The following is a 14,070-nucleotide window of genomic DNA, read 5'->3' as shown; positions in this document are numbered from 1 at the left end:
GGAGGGGGGGGGGGGGGCAGTTGCTACAAGCACAAGGAAGAGCCATGCTTCTCACATGGACAGCCACACGAATGGGAGCATGCGTCCTTCTGACATTGCAGGCATTATTTATGTGGGGTTTTTGCTCCTAGCAGAAAATTCTCTCTTGGCCCCTTATTTGAATAATTTAGCATAAATAGCAACAAACATATTTGAAACATTATATTAATTAGTGATGAGCCCAATCACTACCTCTGAAAAGCTTCAGATTTTCTAGAAAAATTTAATGATTTAAACATTCCGATTTCAATACATACAAAAATACCATTGAGGTTACACTGTCATTTAATCTTTATAATCTATAGTTAGTGAGTGAACAAATAATATTCTCAGAAGACCATGTCTTTTGAAATTGAAATTATGATTTACCAACTGAATTGTTAGCCCCAAAGCAGTACATTTTTCCCACTATTTTCTTAATAACATCAGAGAATGATTTCAGCAGAAAAAGTTTGGCAGCTTACACCCCTCCTGACACCTTTCTAAACTACGTATTAATAACGACAATTTCCATCTCTGGAAAAATTCCCTTAACTATCAATGCTTCCACAAAGTGTGAATGCTACAGTACATTTAATAGCTTTTCCTAATATACTGGAATAATTTTTGATGTGTGTTACTAAGATATCACCTTTGTTCTAGTTACTGCCTCACCTTTATCACTGAACTTAAGTTCAGCCATGCTGGGCTTGTAAAGGGCCTTCTTTTCTTCACTCATTCTCTACCGTGGAAAAATTTCTTCGCCATATACCTCGCTGACAACAGCCAACCAAAATCTCAAACAGAATATTGTTTAAAACAGTTCCAAACTGCCTCAACCATGATCCTTCTTCCCTTCCACCTTGTCATGCCCTGGTAAACTTTCACGAATTCCTCACTTCTAACCTAGCCTCACTTTCCTTTCCTAAATCCCTCACCAATGAGAGCAACATAACTATTATGGAATACAAAGCTATCCACAACCTGAAAACCAATAAAAACTTCACCATACTTCCCGCACACAAGGTCTCCAACAGTGTTCATGAATCGTGACTATGTGGCTGGGAGTTTCTGCCAATTTTCCGATGTCTCTACATACAAACCTTATAATCGTGATCCCATCCCACAAGTTCAACAGAACCTCCAGCACCTCCTCAGGGTTTAGGTCCATCCCAATACGTTAAGCCTGACTCCATCCACCTCCTCACACCGACAACCCCTCGTGCCAATGCCTTTTATCTACTTCTCAAACTGTTGTCCATAGTCTCCCATCCCATATTCAAGACACTACTCACCACTTTCCACAGTTCCTGTCCTGTTATCTCCAAATTCCTTGTTGTTCACTATGGATGAAACATCATGGATGAAACATCCTTACACACAAGCATCCTTCACACTCATGCATGGTCTTGCAGCCATGGAACAGTACCTTTTCCAGTCTTCTCCTAACACCAAAATCACCACTCTTTCCAAATCCTCCTAGCCCACTACATCCTGACCCACAATTATTTCACTTTCTGAGGCCAAATCTATAAATACCACAGTACTGCCATGGGTACTTGTATGGCCCCATCTTATGACAACTTATTTATGGGCCATCTGCAGGAATCCTATCTATCAAGCCAAAACCTCTTGTCTGGTTCAGATTCAATTATGAAATGGGTAGACTGCTACTCACCATACAGGGAAGGCATTGAGTCGCAGACGCGTACAACAAAAAAGTCTGCTAGACAAGTAAGCTTTTGGCCAAAAGGCATTGTTCTGAATCACACTATGTGATCAAGAGTATCTGGACACCCCCAAAAAGATATGTTTTTCATATTAGGTGCATTTTGCTGCCACCTACTGCCAGATATTCCATATCAGTGACCTCAGTAGTCATTAGATATTGTGAGGGAGCAGAATGAGGGGTGGGGGGTTTGCAGAACTCACGGACTTCAAACGTAGTCAGGTTATTGTGTGTCACTTGTGTCATACCTCTGTATGTGAGATTTCCGCACTCCTAAACATCCCTAGGTTCACTGTTTCTGATGTGATAGTGAAGTGGAAATGTCAAGGTACACATACAGCACAAAAGTGTACAGGCCAACCTCATCTTTTGACAGACAAAGACCGCTGACAATTGAAGAGGGTCATAATGTGTAATAGGCAGACATCTATCCAGACCATCACACAGGAATTCCATAATGCATCAGGATCGTCTGCAAGTACTACGGCAGTTAGACGGGAGGTGAGAAAACTCGATTTCATAGTCAAGCGGCTGCTCATATGCCACGTATCACACCGGTAAATGCCAAACGACACCTTGCTTGGTGTAAGGAGTGTAAACATTGAATGGTGGAACAGTGGTAAAACGTTGCATGGAGTGATGAATCACAGTACACATTGTGGCAAGCCGATGGCAGGGTGTGGATATGGCGAATGCCTGGTGAAGTCATCTGCCAGCATGTGTACTGCCAACAGTAAAATTTGAAGGCAGTGGTGTTATGGGTGGTCATGTTTTTCATGGAGGAGGATGATGTGCGATGAGGGAGGGGTAGCAGGGAAGGAGTGGTCAATGGTAAAGTGCTGCTTGTGGGAACATAGAGGGACAAGGTGAGGAGGGTATACGGCAGCCAGGTGCAGTCCACAGTCAGGAAGTTAGACTGGGGAGGGGGGGGGGGGGGGGGGAGCATGGCTGGGAGGGAAGGGGGAAGGCAGAAGGAGAGAAGTATAAAAAAATGGGTGTGTCGGTGGGACAGAACACTGTACAATACTGGAGTGGGAACAGGGAAGAGGATAGGTGGGTGAATGACAGTGACTAATGAAGGTTGAGGCCAGGAAGGTTATGAGAATGTAGGATATATTGCAGGGAGAGTTACCAACTGCACAATTCAGTGCAGTTTTTTTTTTTTTTTTTCCCCCATCCCAGTTTGTCGGTAGTCATTCATGTGGACAGACAAGATTGTTGGTTGTCATGCTCACCTAGAACACAGTACAGTGGTTGCAGCTTAGCTTTGATATCACATGACTGGTTTCACAGGTAGCCCTGCCTTTGATGGGATAAGTGATGCTTGTGACTGGACTGGAGTAGGTGGTGGTGGAAGGATGTAGTAGAGATCTTGCAAACAGCTCTATTGCAGGGATATAAGCCATGAGGCAATGGTTTGAGAGCAGGGGTTAAGTAGGGATGGACGAAGGTATTTTGTAGGTTCAGTGGGTAGCAGAATAGCACTGTGGGATGGTTGGGAATGATAGTGGGTAAGACATTCCTCATTTCAGAGTACAATGACAGGTAGTCAAAACCATGGTTGAGAATGTGATTCAGTTGCTCCAGTCCTAGGTGGTATTGAGTCACATGGGGAATGCTCCTCTGTGGCCAGACAATGGGGCTTTGGGAGGTGGTAGGTGACTAGGGAGTCAAGGCATGGTAGATCTGCTTCTGTGAGAAGTTGGGAAGGTAATTACAGCCCGTGAAGGCCTTAGTGGACCCTTGGTTAATTTCAAGAGGGACTGCTCACCATTGCAGATGTGACAGCCACGGGTAGCCAGGTTGTATGAAAGCGACTTCTTGGGAATGAATGGGTGACAGTTGTCAAAGTAGAGGGTTGCCTGGTGGCTCGTAGGATTGATATGGATGGAGGTAATGATGTAGCCATCTTTGAGGTGGAGGTCAACATCGAGGAAGGTGGCTTGTTGGGTTGAGGAGGACCAGGTGAAGCGAATGGTGGACAAGGTGTTGAGTTCTGGACAAATATGGACCCTCGAACCAGATCACGAAAATGTCCCAAATGAATGTGAAACAGATGAGGGATTTGGGATTTTGGATGTCAGGAAGGATCCCTCTAGAGGGCCCATGAATAGGATGACATAGATGGTGTCATGCAAGTGCCCATTGCGTAATTAAGAAAAAGGCCTTTTGGCTGAAATGTTACTTGTCTAGCAGTGTTTTGGTTGTGCACGTCTGTGACTCAACATCTCCACTACATGGTGAGTAACATTTTCACTATTCTTCTCATAACATTGTCACTATTCTTGATGGACTTTCTATTGTCGGATTCAATTTTCACAATCTAGACTCATGGCAGGGAAACCCTTGCTATTTTCTCCATTACCCCAACTCCTACCACATATCTGCTTCACCTGGTCCTTCTCAACTAAACAAGCCAATTTGTTGAATGCTGATCTCCATAAATAAGTCTGTTGACATCCAGCACACCAACCTCCAATAGTACCTTCACTTTAATAGCTGCCACCTGTTGCATATCAAACAGACTTTTCCTTAAGCCTTGTCAACCATGGACACTTCAGCTGCAATTGAAAGTAGAAGCTGTTGAAGCATGCTGATAACCTTATAAGAGCCTTTATTGACAGACAGTATCCTATTCAATTCATCCACAAAAAAATTTCCCATGCCATCTCCTATTCTAACATCAGTAAACCTGTTAACCTGCCTCCAGCAGGACTCCTCTGTTCACCCAGTACCATCCTGGTATTGACAAGCTAAACCACATTTCACCAGGGCTTTTGACTATATCTCATTGTGTCGATGAGTGATATCCTACAGAAAACCCTACCCACATTACCCAGTTCCTCGCTCCCTCATACTATAGAATATTCTTGCCTATCACTATTCCGATTCTGTTTCTAGTACTGTACCCCATGGGTCATTCCTTTGCAGTCGATCCAGGTGCAAGACCTCTCCCGCCCACTCCACCAACCACCTCCTATTGCAGTCCAGTCAAAGGCATTTCCTGCCATGTAAGAGGGAGGGCCAAGTGTGAAAGCTGCTGTTTTATATGTCAGTTATGCTGCAATTACTGCACAGTATTCTATGTAAGTATGAGAAGCAACCAACTGTCTACTTGCATGAATGATTAATGCTAACCCATAGTAAAATGCACACTTGACCATCCAACTGCCAAATAAGATGCACACAACAACACAAATGACTTCAACAGCTACTTCACTATACAAGCCAACTGGATATTTCCTTCCAGCACTAGTTCCTCTGGACTATGAGGGCAGGAATTGTCTCTCCAACATATCCTGTGCTCACACAATCCTCCAGGCCTAAAGCTCTACTAACCTATGTCCCTCTGCCTCAGCTCACCTTTTCCCTTCTCTCTTCTGTCCACACCACTACTCCTTTCCCATCCACATTATGTAACACATTCTTCTATGATTATCTCCCCCCCCCCCCCTTACAAGTAGGGCATTCACTCATTCATTCATTCTCTCTCTCTCTCTCTCTCTCTCTCTCTCACACACACACACACACACACACACACACACACACACACACACACACACAGGGAGTCATCTGTTGAAAAACTTGCCTCACACTATCCTGCTACCCCTCCTCACCTCATTCATTCTTACCTACTTCCTCCCCACCCCCATCTATCCAGGCAGCAGCTATCAACAATCAATAATTCACAGACAGTCTTGCCACAGCTTCAGGTCTATACGTTTCATTGTCAGTGTAGTTGTGTGTGTGAATGTTTGAACTTGTGCAGGAGAAAGAGCAAGAGGTTGAAAGCTAGTATGAATACTGTTTTCTGTTGTGTGTTCCTGTTGTTGTTGTGGTGGTGGTCCTCAATCCTGAGACTGGTTTGATTCAGCTCTCCATGCTACTCTATTCTGTGCAAGCTTTTCATCTTAGTGTATTCATCTCTTGGTCTCCCTCTATGATTTTTACCCTCCACGCTGCCCTCCAATACCAAATTGGAGATCCCTTGATGCCTCAGAACATGTCCTACCAACTGATCCCTTTTTCTTGTCAAGTTGTGCCACGAACTCCTCTTCTCCCCAATTCTATTCAATACCTCCACATTAGTTATGTGATCTACCCATCTAATCTTCAGCATTCTTCTGTAGCACCACATTTTGAAAACTTCTATTCTCTTCTTGTCCAAACTATTTATCGTCTATGTTTCACTTCCATACATGGCTACAGTCCATACAAATACTTTCAGAAATGACTTCCTGACACTTAAACCTATATTCGATGTTAACAAATTTCTCTTCTTCAGAAACACTTTCCTTGCCATTGCCAGTCTACATCTTATATCCTCTCTACTTCGGCCATCATCAGTTATTTTTCTCTCCCAATAGCAAAACTCCTTTACTACTTTAAGTGTCTCATTTACTAATCTACTTCCCTCAGCATCACCCGACTTAATTCAACTACATTCCATTACCTTCATTTCGCTTTTGAGATGTTCATCTTATATCCTCCTTTCAAGACACTGTCCATTCCGTTCAACTGCTATTCCAAGTCCTTTGCTGTCTCTGACAGAATTACAATGTCATTGGCGAACCTCAACGTTTTTCTTTCATCCCCATGAATTTTAATACCTACTCTGAATTTTTCTTTTGTTTCCTTTACTGCTTGCTCAATATACAGACTTAATAACATACAACCATGTCTCACTCCCTTCCCACCCACTGCTTCCCTTCCGTGCTCCTCGATAGCCTTTCTCACCTATCTTTTACCCCTGGCACCTTCAGAATTTGAAAGAGAGTATTCCAGTCAACATTGTCAAAAGCTTTCTCTAAGTCTACAAATGCTACAAACGTAGGTTTGCCTTTCCTTAACCTTTCTTCTAAGATAAGTCGTAGGGTCAGTATTGTCTCACGTGTTCCAATATTTCTACGGAATCCAAACTGATCTCCCCCGAGGTCAGTTTCTACCAGTTTTTCCATTCATCTGTAAATAATTCGTGTTAGTATTTTGCAGCTGTGACTTATTACTGATAGTTCAGTAATTTTCATATCTGTCAACACCTGCTTTCTTTGGGATTGGAATTATTATATTCTTCATGAAGTACGAGACTATTTTGCCATTTTCAGAATATTATCCTCAAGTACATCGCCCTTGTATAGCCCTCTATATACTCCTTACTCCTTTCTGCTTTCCCTTCTTTGCTTAGAACTGGGTTTCCATCAAAGCTCTTGATATTCATGCAAGTGGTTCTCTTTTCTCCAAAGGTCTCTTTAATTTTCCTGTAGGCAATATCTATCTTACCGCTCGTGAGATAAGCCTCTACATCCTTACATTTGTCCTTTAGCCATCCCTGCTTAGCCACTTTGCACTTCCTGTCAATTTCATTTTTGAAACGTTTGAATTCCTTTTTGCCTGCTTCATTTACTGTATTTTTATATTTTCTCCTTTCATCAATTAAATTCAATATTTCTTCTGTTACCCAAGGATTTCTACTAGCAATTGATTTTTTACCTACTTGATCCTCTGCTTCCTTCACTATTTCATCCCTCAGAGCTATCCATTCTTCTTCTACTGTACTTCTTTCCCCCATTCCTGTCAATTGTTCCCTTATGCTCTCCCTGAAACTCTGTACAACCTCTGGTTCTTTCAGTTTATCCAGGTCCCATCTCCTTAATTTCCCACCTTTTTGCAGTTTCTTCAGTTTTAATCTTCAGTTCATAACCAATAGAGTGTCCACATCTGCCCCTGGAAATGTCTTACAATTTAAAACCTGGTTCCTAAATCTCTGTCTTACCATTATATAATCTATCTGATACCTTGTAGTATCTCCAGGATTCATCCATGTATACAACCTTCTTTTATGGTTCTTGAACCAAGTGTTAGCTATGATTAAGTTACGATTTGTGCAAAATTGTACCAGGCGGCTTCCTCTTGCATTTCTTAGCCCCAATCCATATTCACCTGCTACGTTTCCTTCTCTTCCCTTTCCTACTGTCGAATTCCAGTCACCCATGACTATTAAATTTTCGCCTCCCTTCACTACCAAAATAATTTCTTTTATCTCATAATACATTTCATCAATTTCTTCATCATCTACAGAGCTATTTGGCATAAAACTTGTACTACTGTAGTAGACGTGGGCTTCGTGTCTATCTTGGCCACAATAATGTGTTCACTATGCTGTTTGTAGTAGCTTACCCACACTCCTATGTTTTTATTCATTATTAAACCTACTCCTGCATTTCCCCTATTTGATTTTGTATTTATAACCCTGTATTCACCTGACCAAAAGTCTTGTCCCCCATGCCTCTGAACTTCACTAATTCCCACTATATCTAACTTTAACCTATCCATTTCCATTTTTATATTTTCTAACCTACCTGCCTGATTAAGGAATCTGACAGTCCACTCTCCGATCCGTAGAACACCAGTTTTCTTTCTCTTGATAACGACGTCTTCCTGAGTAGTCCCCACCCGGAGATCAGAATGGGGGACTATTTAACCTCCGGAATATTTTACCCAAGAGGACACCATCATCATTTAATCATACAGTAATGCTGCATGCCTAGCTAGTGAGAATACTGTTTTCTGTTGTGTGTTCCTATGTGCAACACAACAGTTGAGTAGTTGCCTTTCCTTTATTTTATTTACCATACTTTCCTTTATTTTACATACCATATAAAGTCAACTGCATAAAATTACATTTTCCATTTGAAGGCTATATTCATTTGTTGAGTAACCCATGGTTTTTCCACAGCCATTTTTAATGTAAGCAATTGAATGCTGAATGGTAGACAAGAACACATGTGAAGAATACGGTAGATCAACTTATGCACTGCGTGTTCTTCCTCAGAGTACATGAAAATGCACAATGTGAGGGGTTGTTTTAAGTGTGGGAGATGGAAATGTGCATGAGAACGAGCTTTCTTAGTGAGAGTTATCAATGAATATTCATATAGCTATGAATTGAATGCAGTGAGCAATACGAAGCAGATGAAAGAAGGGGGGGGGGGGGGGGGGGGAGGTTGCATGAAACGAACAGGAATGACAGTGTGAGCAGTACAGGAAACTAGCACATACTGTGCCCAGGGAGATTGTTGGACACTTTCAAAGTAACTTATAATTATTTTATTGGGAAAGCTACATTCAAATAAAATAAAGTAAAACATACCTATCTACTAATCTGTTACAGAGAGTGGCACAGAGAATATACATGTTTTTAAAATGGGCTGTATATTGGAAGGAAAATGGTCACTAGACAATGACCAATCGATGCACCATCATGTTGTGACTTGTGAGAACATGCACGGCTGTTTATGTTCCTATGTTTATATACAAAATTCCTTGGATATTTCTGAAAAATTTAAAAAGATACCGTTCCCTCAGGCCAACTTTGTAGAAATCTGAAACATTTAAATTCCCTTATTCATTGTAGTAGAATACTCTCAATGATGAGTATGAATGGCAGAAGGTCTTTCAAAATCCGCAAGTCTTTGTATGACATATGTTGATAGCACAGATGAAACTAATCACATAATTTATTGTTGGTACACCCACATTTCAGAAATGATTGTTATTTTCAGACTGTGATTTAAAGCAGTATATCTAAATTTCAGGTTCAACTGAACACAGACTAACAAACAGCTTTATATATACACAAACGGGGGAAGGAAAAAAAAATTTGTAGATAACATGCTACATTCGTCTACTACAGTACAATAAATCATCTCTGAGAATTGCCAGGCAAATTAAATCAGTTGGAATGGTAAAGTAGGAGAATGTGACTTGTAGCATAGAAACAAAAGGGGTTTTAGTTGTTTTAGCAACACTGAGATATTTAATTTGAATTATTGAGGAAATATGAAAAATTAGTAAGTATTTCAGCATTTTTCACATGACAGACTCTGAATAACTATTTAATTATTCACAGTTAAAATTTTATCTAGTGTCCAAAAATATTTCACTTGACAAAACCATTTCCAATGTACAAGATAATATTCATGACTTTTCAAAATAGCAACACTCATAAATAAAATATAAATAAATACATAAATATATTTTGAATTAAATAGTCTTAAATTACATTTATCTGGTAAAACACACAAAAAATATATGTACATGAGTATAGACACTTAAAATTAAATGAATATATAACAAAAACTCATCAATAATGAGACACACTACATTTTCTTTTAACAGTTATAAAAATAGACAACTGACTGTAACTTACCCTACGTAAGTGTTCTGTATTTTATCAATAAGGATTCTTCAATAAAAATAGATAATTTTTTCTCTTCACTGAGATTAATTGTTTACAAGAGTGGTCGTTGTGTTTTATAAACTCCATTAACTCCAGATACATGATACATTCATAATATTATGTAATACCCTATACAGAGGAACTAGAACGAAATACACTACTCTAACCATGCCTTCAAATTCTGCTCTGCGACTGGTAAAAGGCTTATGCATTAACTAGGAAGTGCCTTCCCTACAGTATCACAGTTTTGAAAACTTTCACAAAGAACCTCGAATACCACAAATTATATCACGAAATGTACCTACAAATATTTTCCTACACAAAAGCTAACTCTCTGCAGATTTCTCCAATCTTACTATCTTACAGCACCACAGAATAAGTAGTACGTCAATCATTAAAATTCTTGTAGTTCTTTATCAGGTACATACTTAAATTAAATCTAATTACTCACATACAATAACTGCAAGGTTTAATAGTTTTAAAGAGCTCAATAAATTACTATAATTGTTGGGTGCAAGAAAGAAACTTCTTACAAAGTGTTAAAATTGAAGAAATAATTCTGAGCATGCTGTTACCCTCGGTAAATCACAAATTGACACATTTCTATTAAAGCTACAGTACAAGCAAGTTAAACTAGTAACAGTTCCAAATGAAATTACAGAAGAAATCTCAAATGAAATTACAGAAGAAATCTCACAATTCTAAGCATTTAACGAATTGAATATCTGAAAGTGCAAAGACTAATTCATAAAGTTATTAGACAGAGCAAGATCCATTAACGAACTACTGTGTGAATCAATTGCTATGTACCTTCAATAAAACTAATATTAGTAAAGTAGCAAAAAATTAGAACATACGTAAGTGTTTTCACTGAACAGAGACTTACATGATTCCATTGTTATAAAATTATATCGTTTGTATTATACCTACTACAGCAGTTGCTGCTGTGACTAAAAACATTTGTACATTCCCACATATCTCTCTATGTGAAAGATTGTTCACCAGAATGCTAATGAAGAAATATCAAACATCATGCACAACCATCTTAGTTGTATGGTTACTTCTAGAAGTTTGCAACCATCCCCAAGTTCTTCCAGTGTTTACACTCACTTCCACTGTTCCTTTTCCTTGGAGCTCTTCCAGTTGATTTTTTGTAGACAGTAAGGCCTCCTGAAGATTTTTGATGGTCACTTGCTGTTCTTCATTCTGTTAAGTTAAAGGAATACCATTACTGTATTATTGAAATAAAATAGTGACTTGCATAAATCAACCAATGGAGAAAAAAGGGGCAAAAATGGAGAGGAGCTGGGAAAGATGGGCAGATGCATTGCCAGAGGGCTGCAAATAAATAGGGTATTAGATGAGAATGGAGGGGGGAGGGGGGGGGGGGGAGTTTTTCAGGGCAGAGGAGGTAGAAACTGTTGGGTGGAGGGTGTGGGGACAATATGTTACTGTAGGTGGAGACCGGAATAATTACAGGAGTGGAGAATGTGTTGTAACGATAACTCCCATTTACACTGTTCAGAAAAGCTGGTGGCGGAGGGAAGGATCCAAATGACTCGCATAGTGAAGCAGCCATTGAAATCAAGTGTGTTACATTCAGCTGCATGATGTGCCACAGGTTGGTCTACTCTGCTATTGGCAAAAGTTTGGCAGTGGCCATTCATCCTAGTGGACAGCTGAAAGCTATCAATATAAGAACCTGTGCACCGATTACAGCAGAGCTGGTAAATTACATGGCTGCTTTCATACGTGACCCAGCCTCTGATAGGGTCATCTGACAGGACTGGAATACGAAGTGATGGTGGATGGATTGGGCAGGTTTTGCAACTGGGTCTAACACAGGGATATGATCCCTGTGGGAATGGGTTGGGATTGGGAATGGCATATGGATGGACTAAGATGTTGTGGAAGTTGGGTAGGTAAAAGAACACCACTTTAAGAGGGGTGGGAAGTATCTAGTGTAGGATGTCCCTCATTTCCTAATCTAATTCCCTCAGCATCACCTGATTTAACTCGGCTACATTCCATTACCCTCGTTTTGTTTTTGTTGTTGTTCATCTTATATCCTCCTTTCAAGAATCTGTCCATACCATTCAACTGCTCTTCCAAGTCCTTTGCTGTCTCTGACAGAATTACAATGTCATCAGCGAACCTCAAAGTTTTTATTTCTTCTCCGTGGATTTTAATACCTACTCTGAACTTTTCTTTCGTTTTCTTTACTGCTTGCTCAATATACAGATTGAATAGCATCGGGGAGAGGCTACAACCCTGTCTCACTCCCTTCCCAACCACTGATTCCCTTTCATGTCCCTCGACTCTTATAACTGCCATCTGGTTTCTGTGCTAATTGTGAATAGCCTTTCACACCCTGTATTTTACCAATGCCACCTTCAGAATTTGAAAGAGAGTATTCCAGTCAACATTGTCAAAAGCTTTCTCCAAGTCTACAAATGCTACAAATGTAGGTTTGCCTTTCCTTAATCTTTCTTCTAAGATAAGTCGTAGGGTCAGTATTGCCTCACGTGTTCCAACATTTCTACGGAATCCAAACTGATCTTCTTTGAGGTTGTAATCTACCAGTTTTTCTATTCGTCTGTAAAGAATTCGGATTAGTATTTTGCCCCTCTATATACTCCTTCCACCTTTCTGCTTTCCCTTCTTTGCTTAGAACTGGGTTTCAATCAAAGCTCTTGATATTCATGCAAGTGGTTCTCTTTTCTCCAAACGTCTCTTTAATTTTCCTGTAGGTAGTATCTATCTTACCCCTCGTGAGATAAGCCTCTAAATCCTTAGATTTGTCCTCTAGCCATCCCTGCTTAGCCATTTTGCACTTCCTGTCAATCTCATTTTTGAGACGTTTGTATTCCTTTTTGCCTGCTTCACTTACTTCATTTTTTTACTTTGTCCTTTCATCAATTAAATTCAGTATCTCTTCTGTTACCCAAGGATTTCTACTAGCACTCATCTTTTTACCTACTTGATTCTCTGCTGCCTTCACTACTTCATCCCTCAGAGCTACCCATTCTTCTTCTACTGTACTTCTTTTCCCCATTCCTGTCAATTGTTCCCTTATGCTCTCCCTGTAACTCTGTACAACGTCTGGTTCATTCAGTTTATCCAGGTCCCATCTCCTTAAATTCCCACTTTTTTGCAGTTTCTTCAGTTTTAACCTACAGTTCATAACCAACAGATTGTGGTCAGAGTCCGCATCTGCCCCTGGAAATGTCTTACAATTTAAAACCTGATTCCTAAATCTCTGTCTTACCATTATATAATCTATCTGAAACCTTCTAGTGTCTCCAGGGTTCTTCCATGTATACAACTTTCTTTCATGATTCTTGAACCAAGTGTTAGCTATGATTAAGTTATGCTCTGTGCAAAATTCTACCAGGTGGCTTCCTCTTGCATTTCTTAGCCCCAATCCATATTCACCTACTACGTTTCCTTCTCTTCCTTTTCCTACTGTCAAATTCCAGTCACCCAAGACTATTAAATTTTTGTCTCCCTTCACTACCTGAATAATTTCTTTTATCTCATCATACATTTCATCAATTTCTTCATCATCTGCAGAGCTACTTGGCATATAAACTTGTACTACTGTAGTAGGCATGGGCTTTGTGTCTATCTTGGCCACAATAATGCGTTCACTATGTTGTTTGTAGTAGCTTACCCAAACTCCTATTTTTTATTCATTATTAAACCTACTCCTGCATTTCCCCTATTTGATTTTGTATTTATAACCCTATATTCACCTGACCAAAAGTCTTGTTCCTCCTGCACTATATCTAACTTTAACCTACCCATTTCCCTTTTTAAATTTTCTAACCAACCTGCCCGATTAAGGGTTCTGACATTCCATTCTCCGATCCGTAGAAAGCCACTTTTCTTTCTCCTGGTAACGGCGTCCTCTTGAGTAGTCCCCGCCCGGAGATCCGAATGGGGGACTATTTTACCTCCAGAATATTTTACCCAAGCGGACGCCATCATCATTTAATCATACGGGAAAAATTACAGCGGTAGTTTCCTCTTGCTTTCAGCCGTTCACAGTACCAGCACAGCAAGGCCATTTTGGTTAGTGTTA

At 40.1% G+C, this 14,070-nt stretch overlaps 1 protein-coding gene across 1 annotated transcript in view; it reads right to left on the bottom strand.

Moving 5' to 3' along the window:
* Positions 1 to 14,070, bottom strand: part of LOC126267834 (centromere-associated protein E-like) — a 536,568-nt gene that overhangs the window by 227,719 nt on the left and 294,779 nt on the right. The window contains exon 13 of the mRNA XM_049973138.1: positions 11,097 to 11,192. Within this exon, the coding sequence (XP_049829095.1) occupies positions 11,097 to 11,192 (96 nt within the window). The remainder of the gene's footprint in view (positions 1 to 11,096; positions 11,193 to 14,070) is intronic.

Source organism: Schistocerca gregaria, chromosome 4 (genome assembly GCF_023897955.1).
Source record: "Schistocerca gregaria isolate iqSchGreg1 chromosome 4, iqSchGreg1.2, whole genome shotgun sequence".
Classification (NCBI taxonomy): domain Eukaryota; kingdom Metazoa; phylum Arthropoda; class Insecta; order Orthoptera; family Acrididae; genus Schistocerca; species Schistocerca gregaria.
Note: the sequence above shows the minus strand (reverse complement) of the source record. Positions and strands in the feature narration are given on the sequence as shown.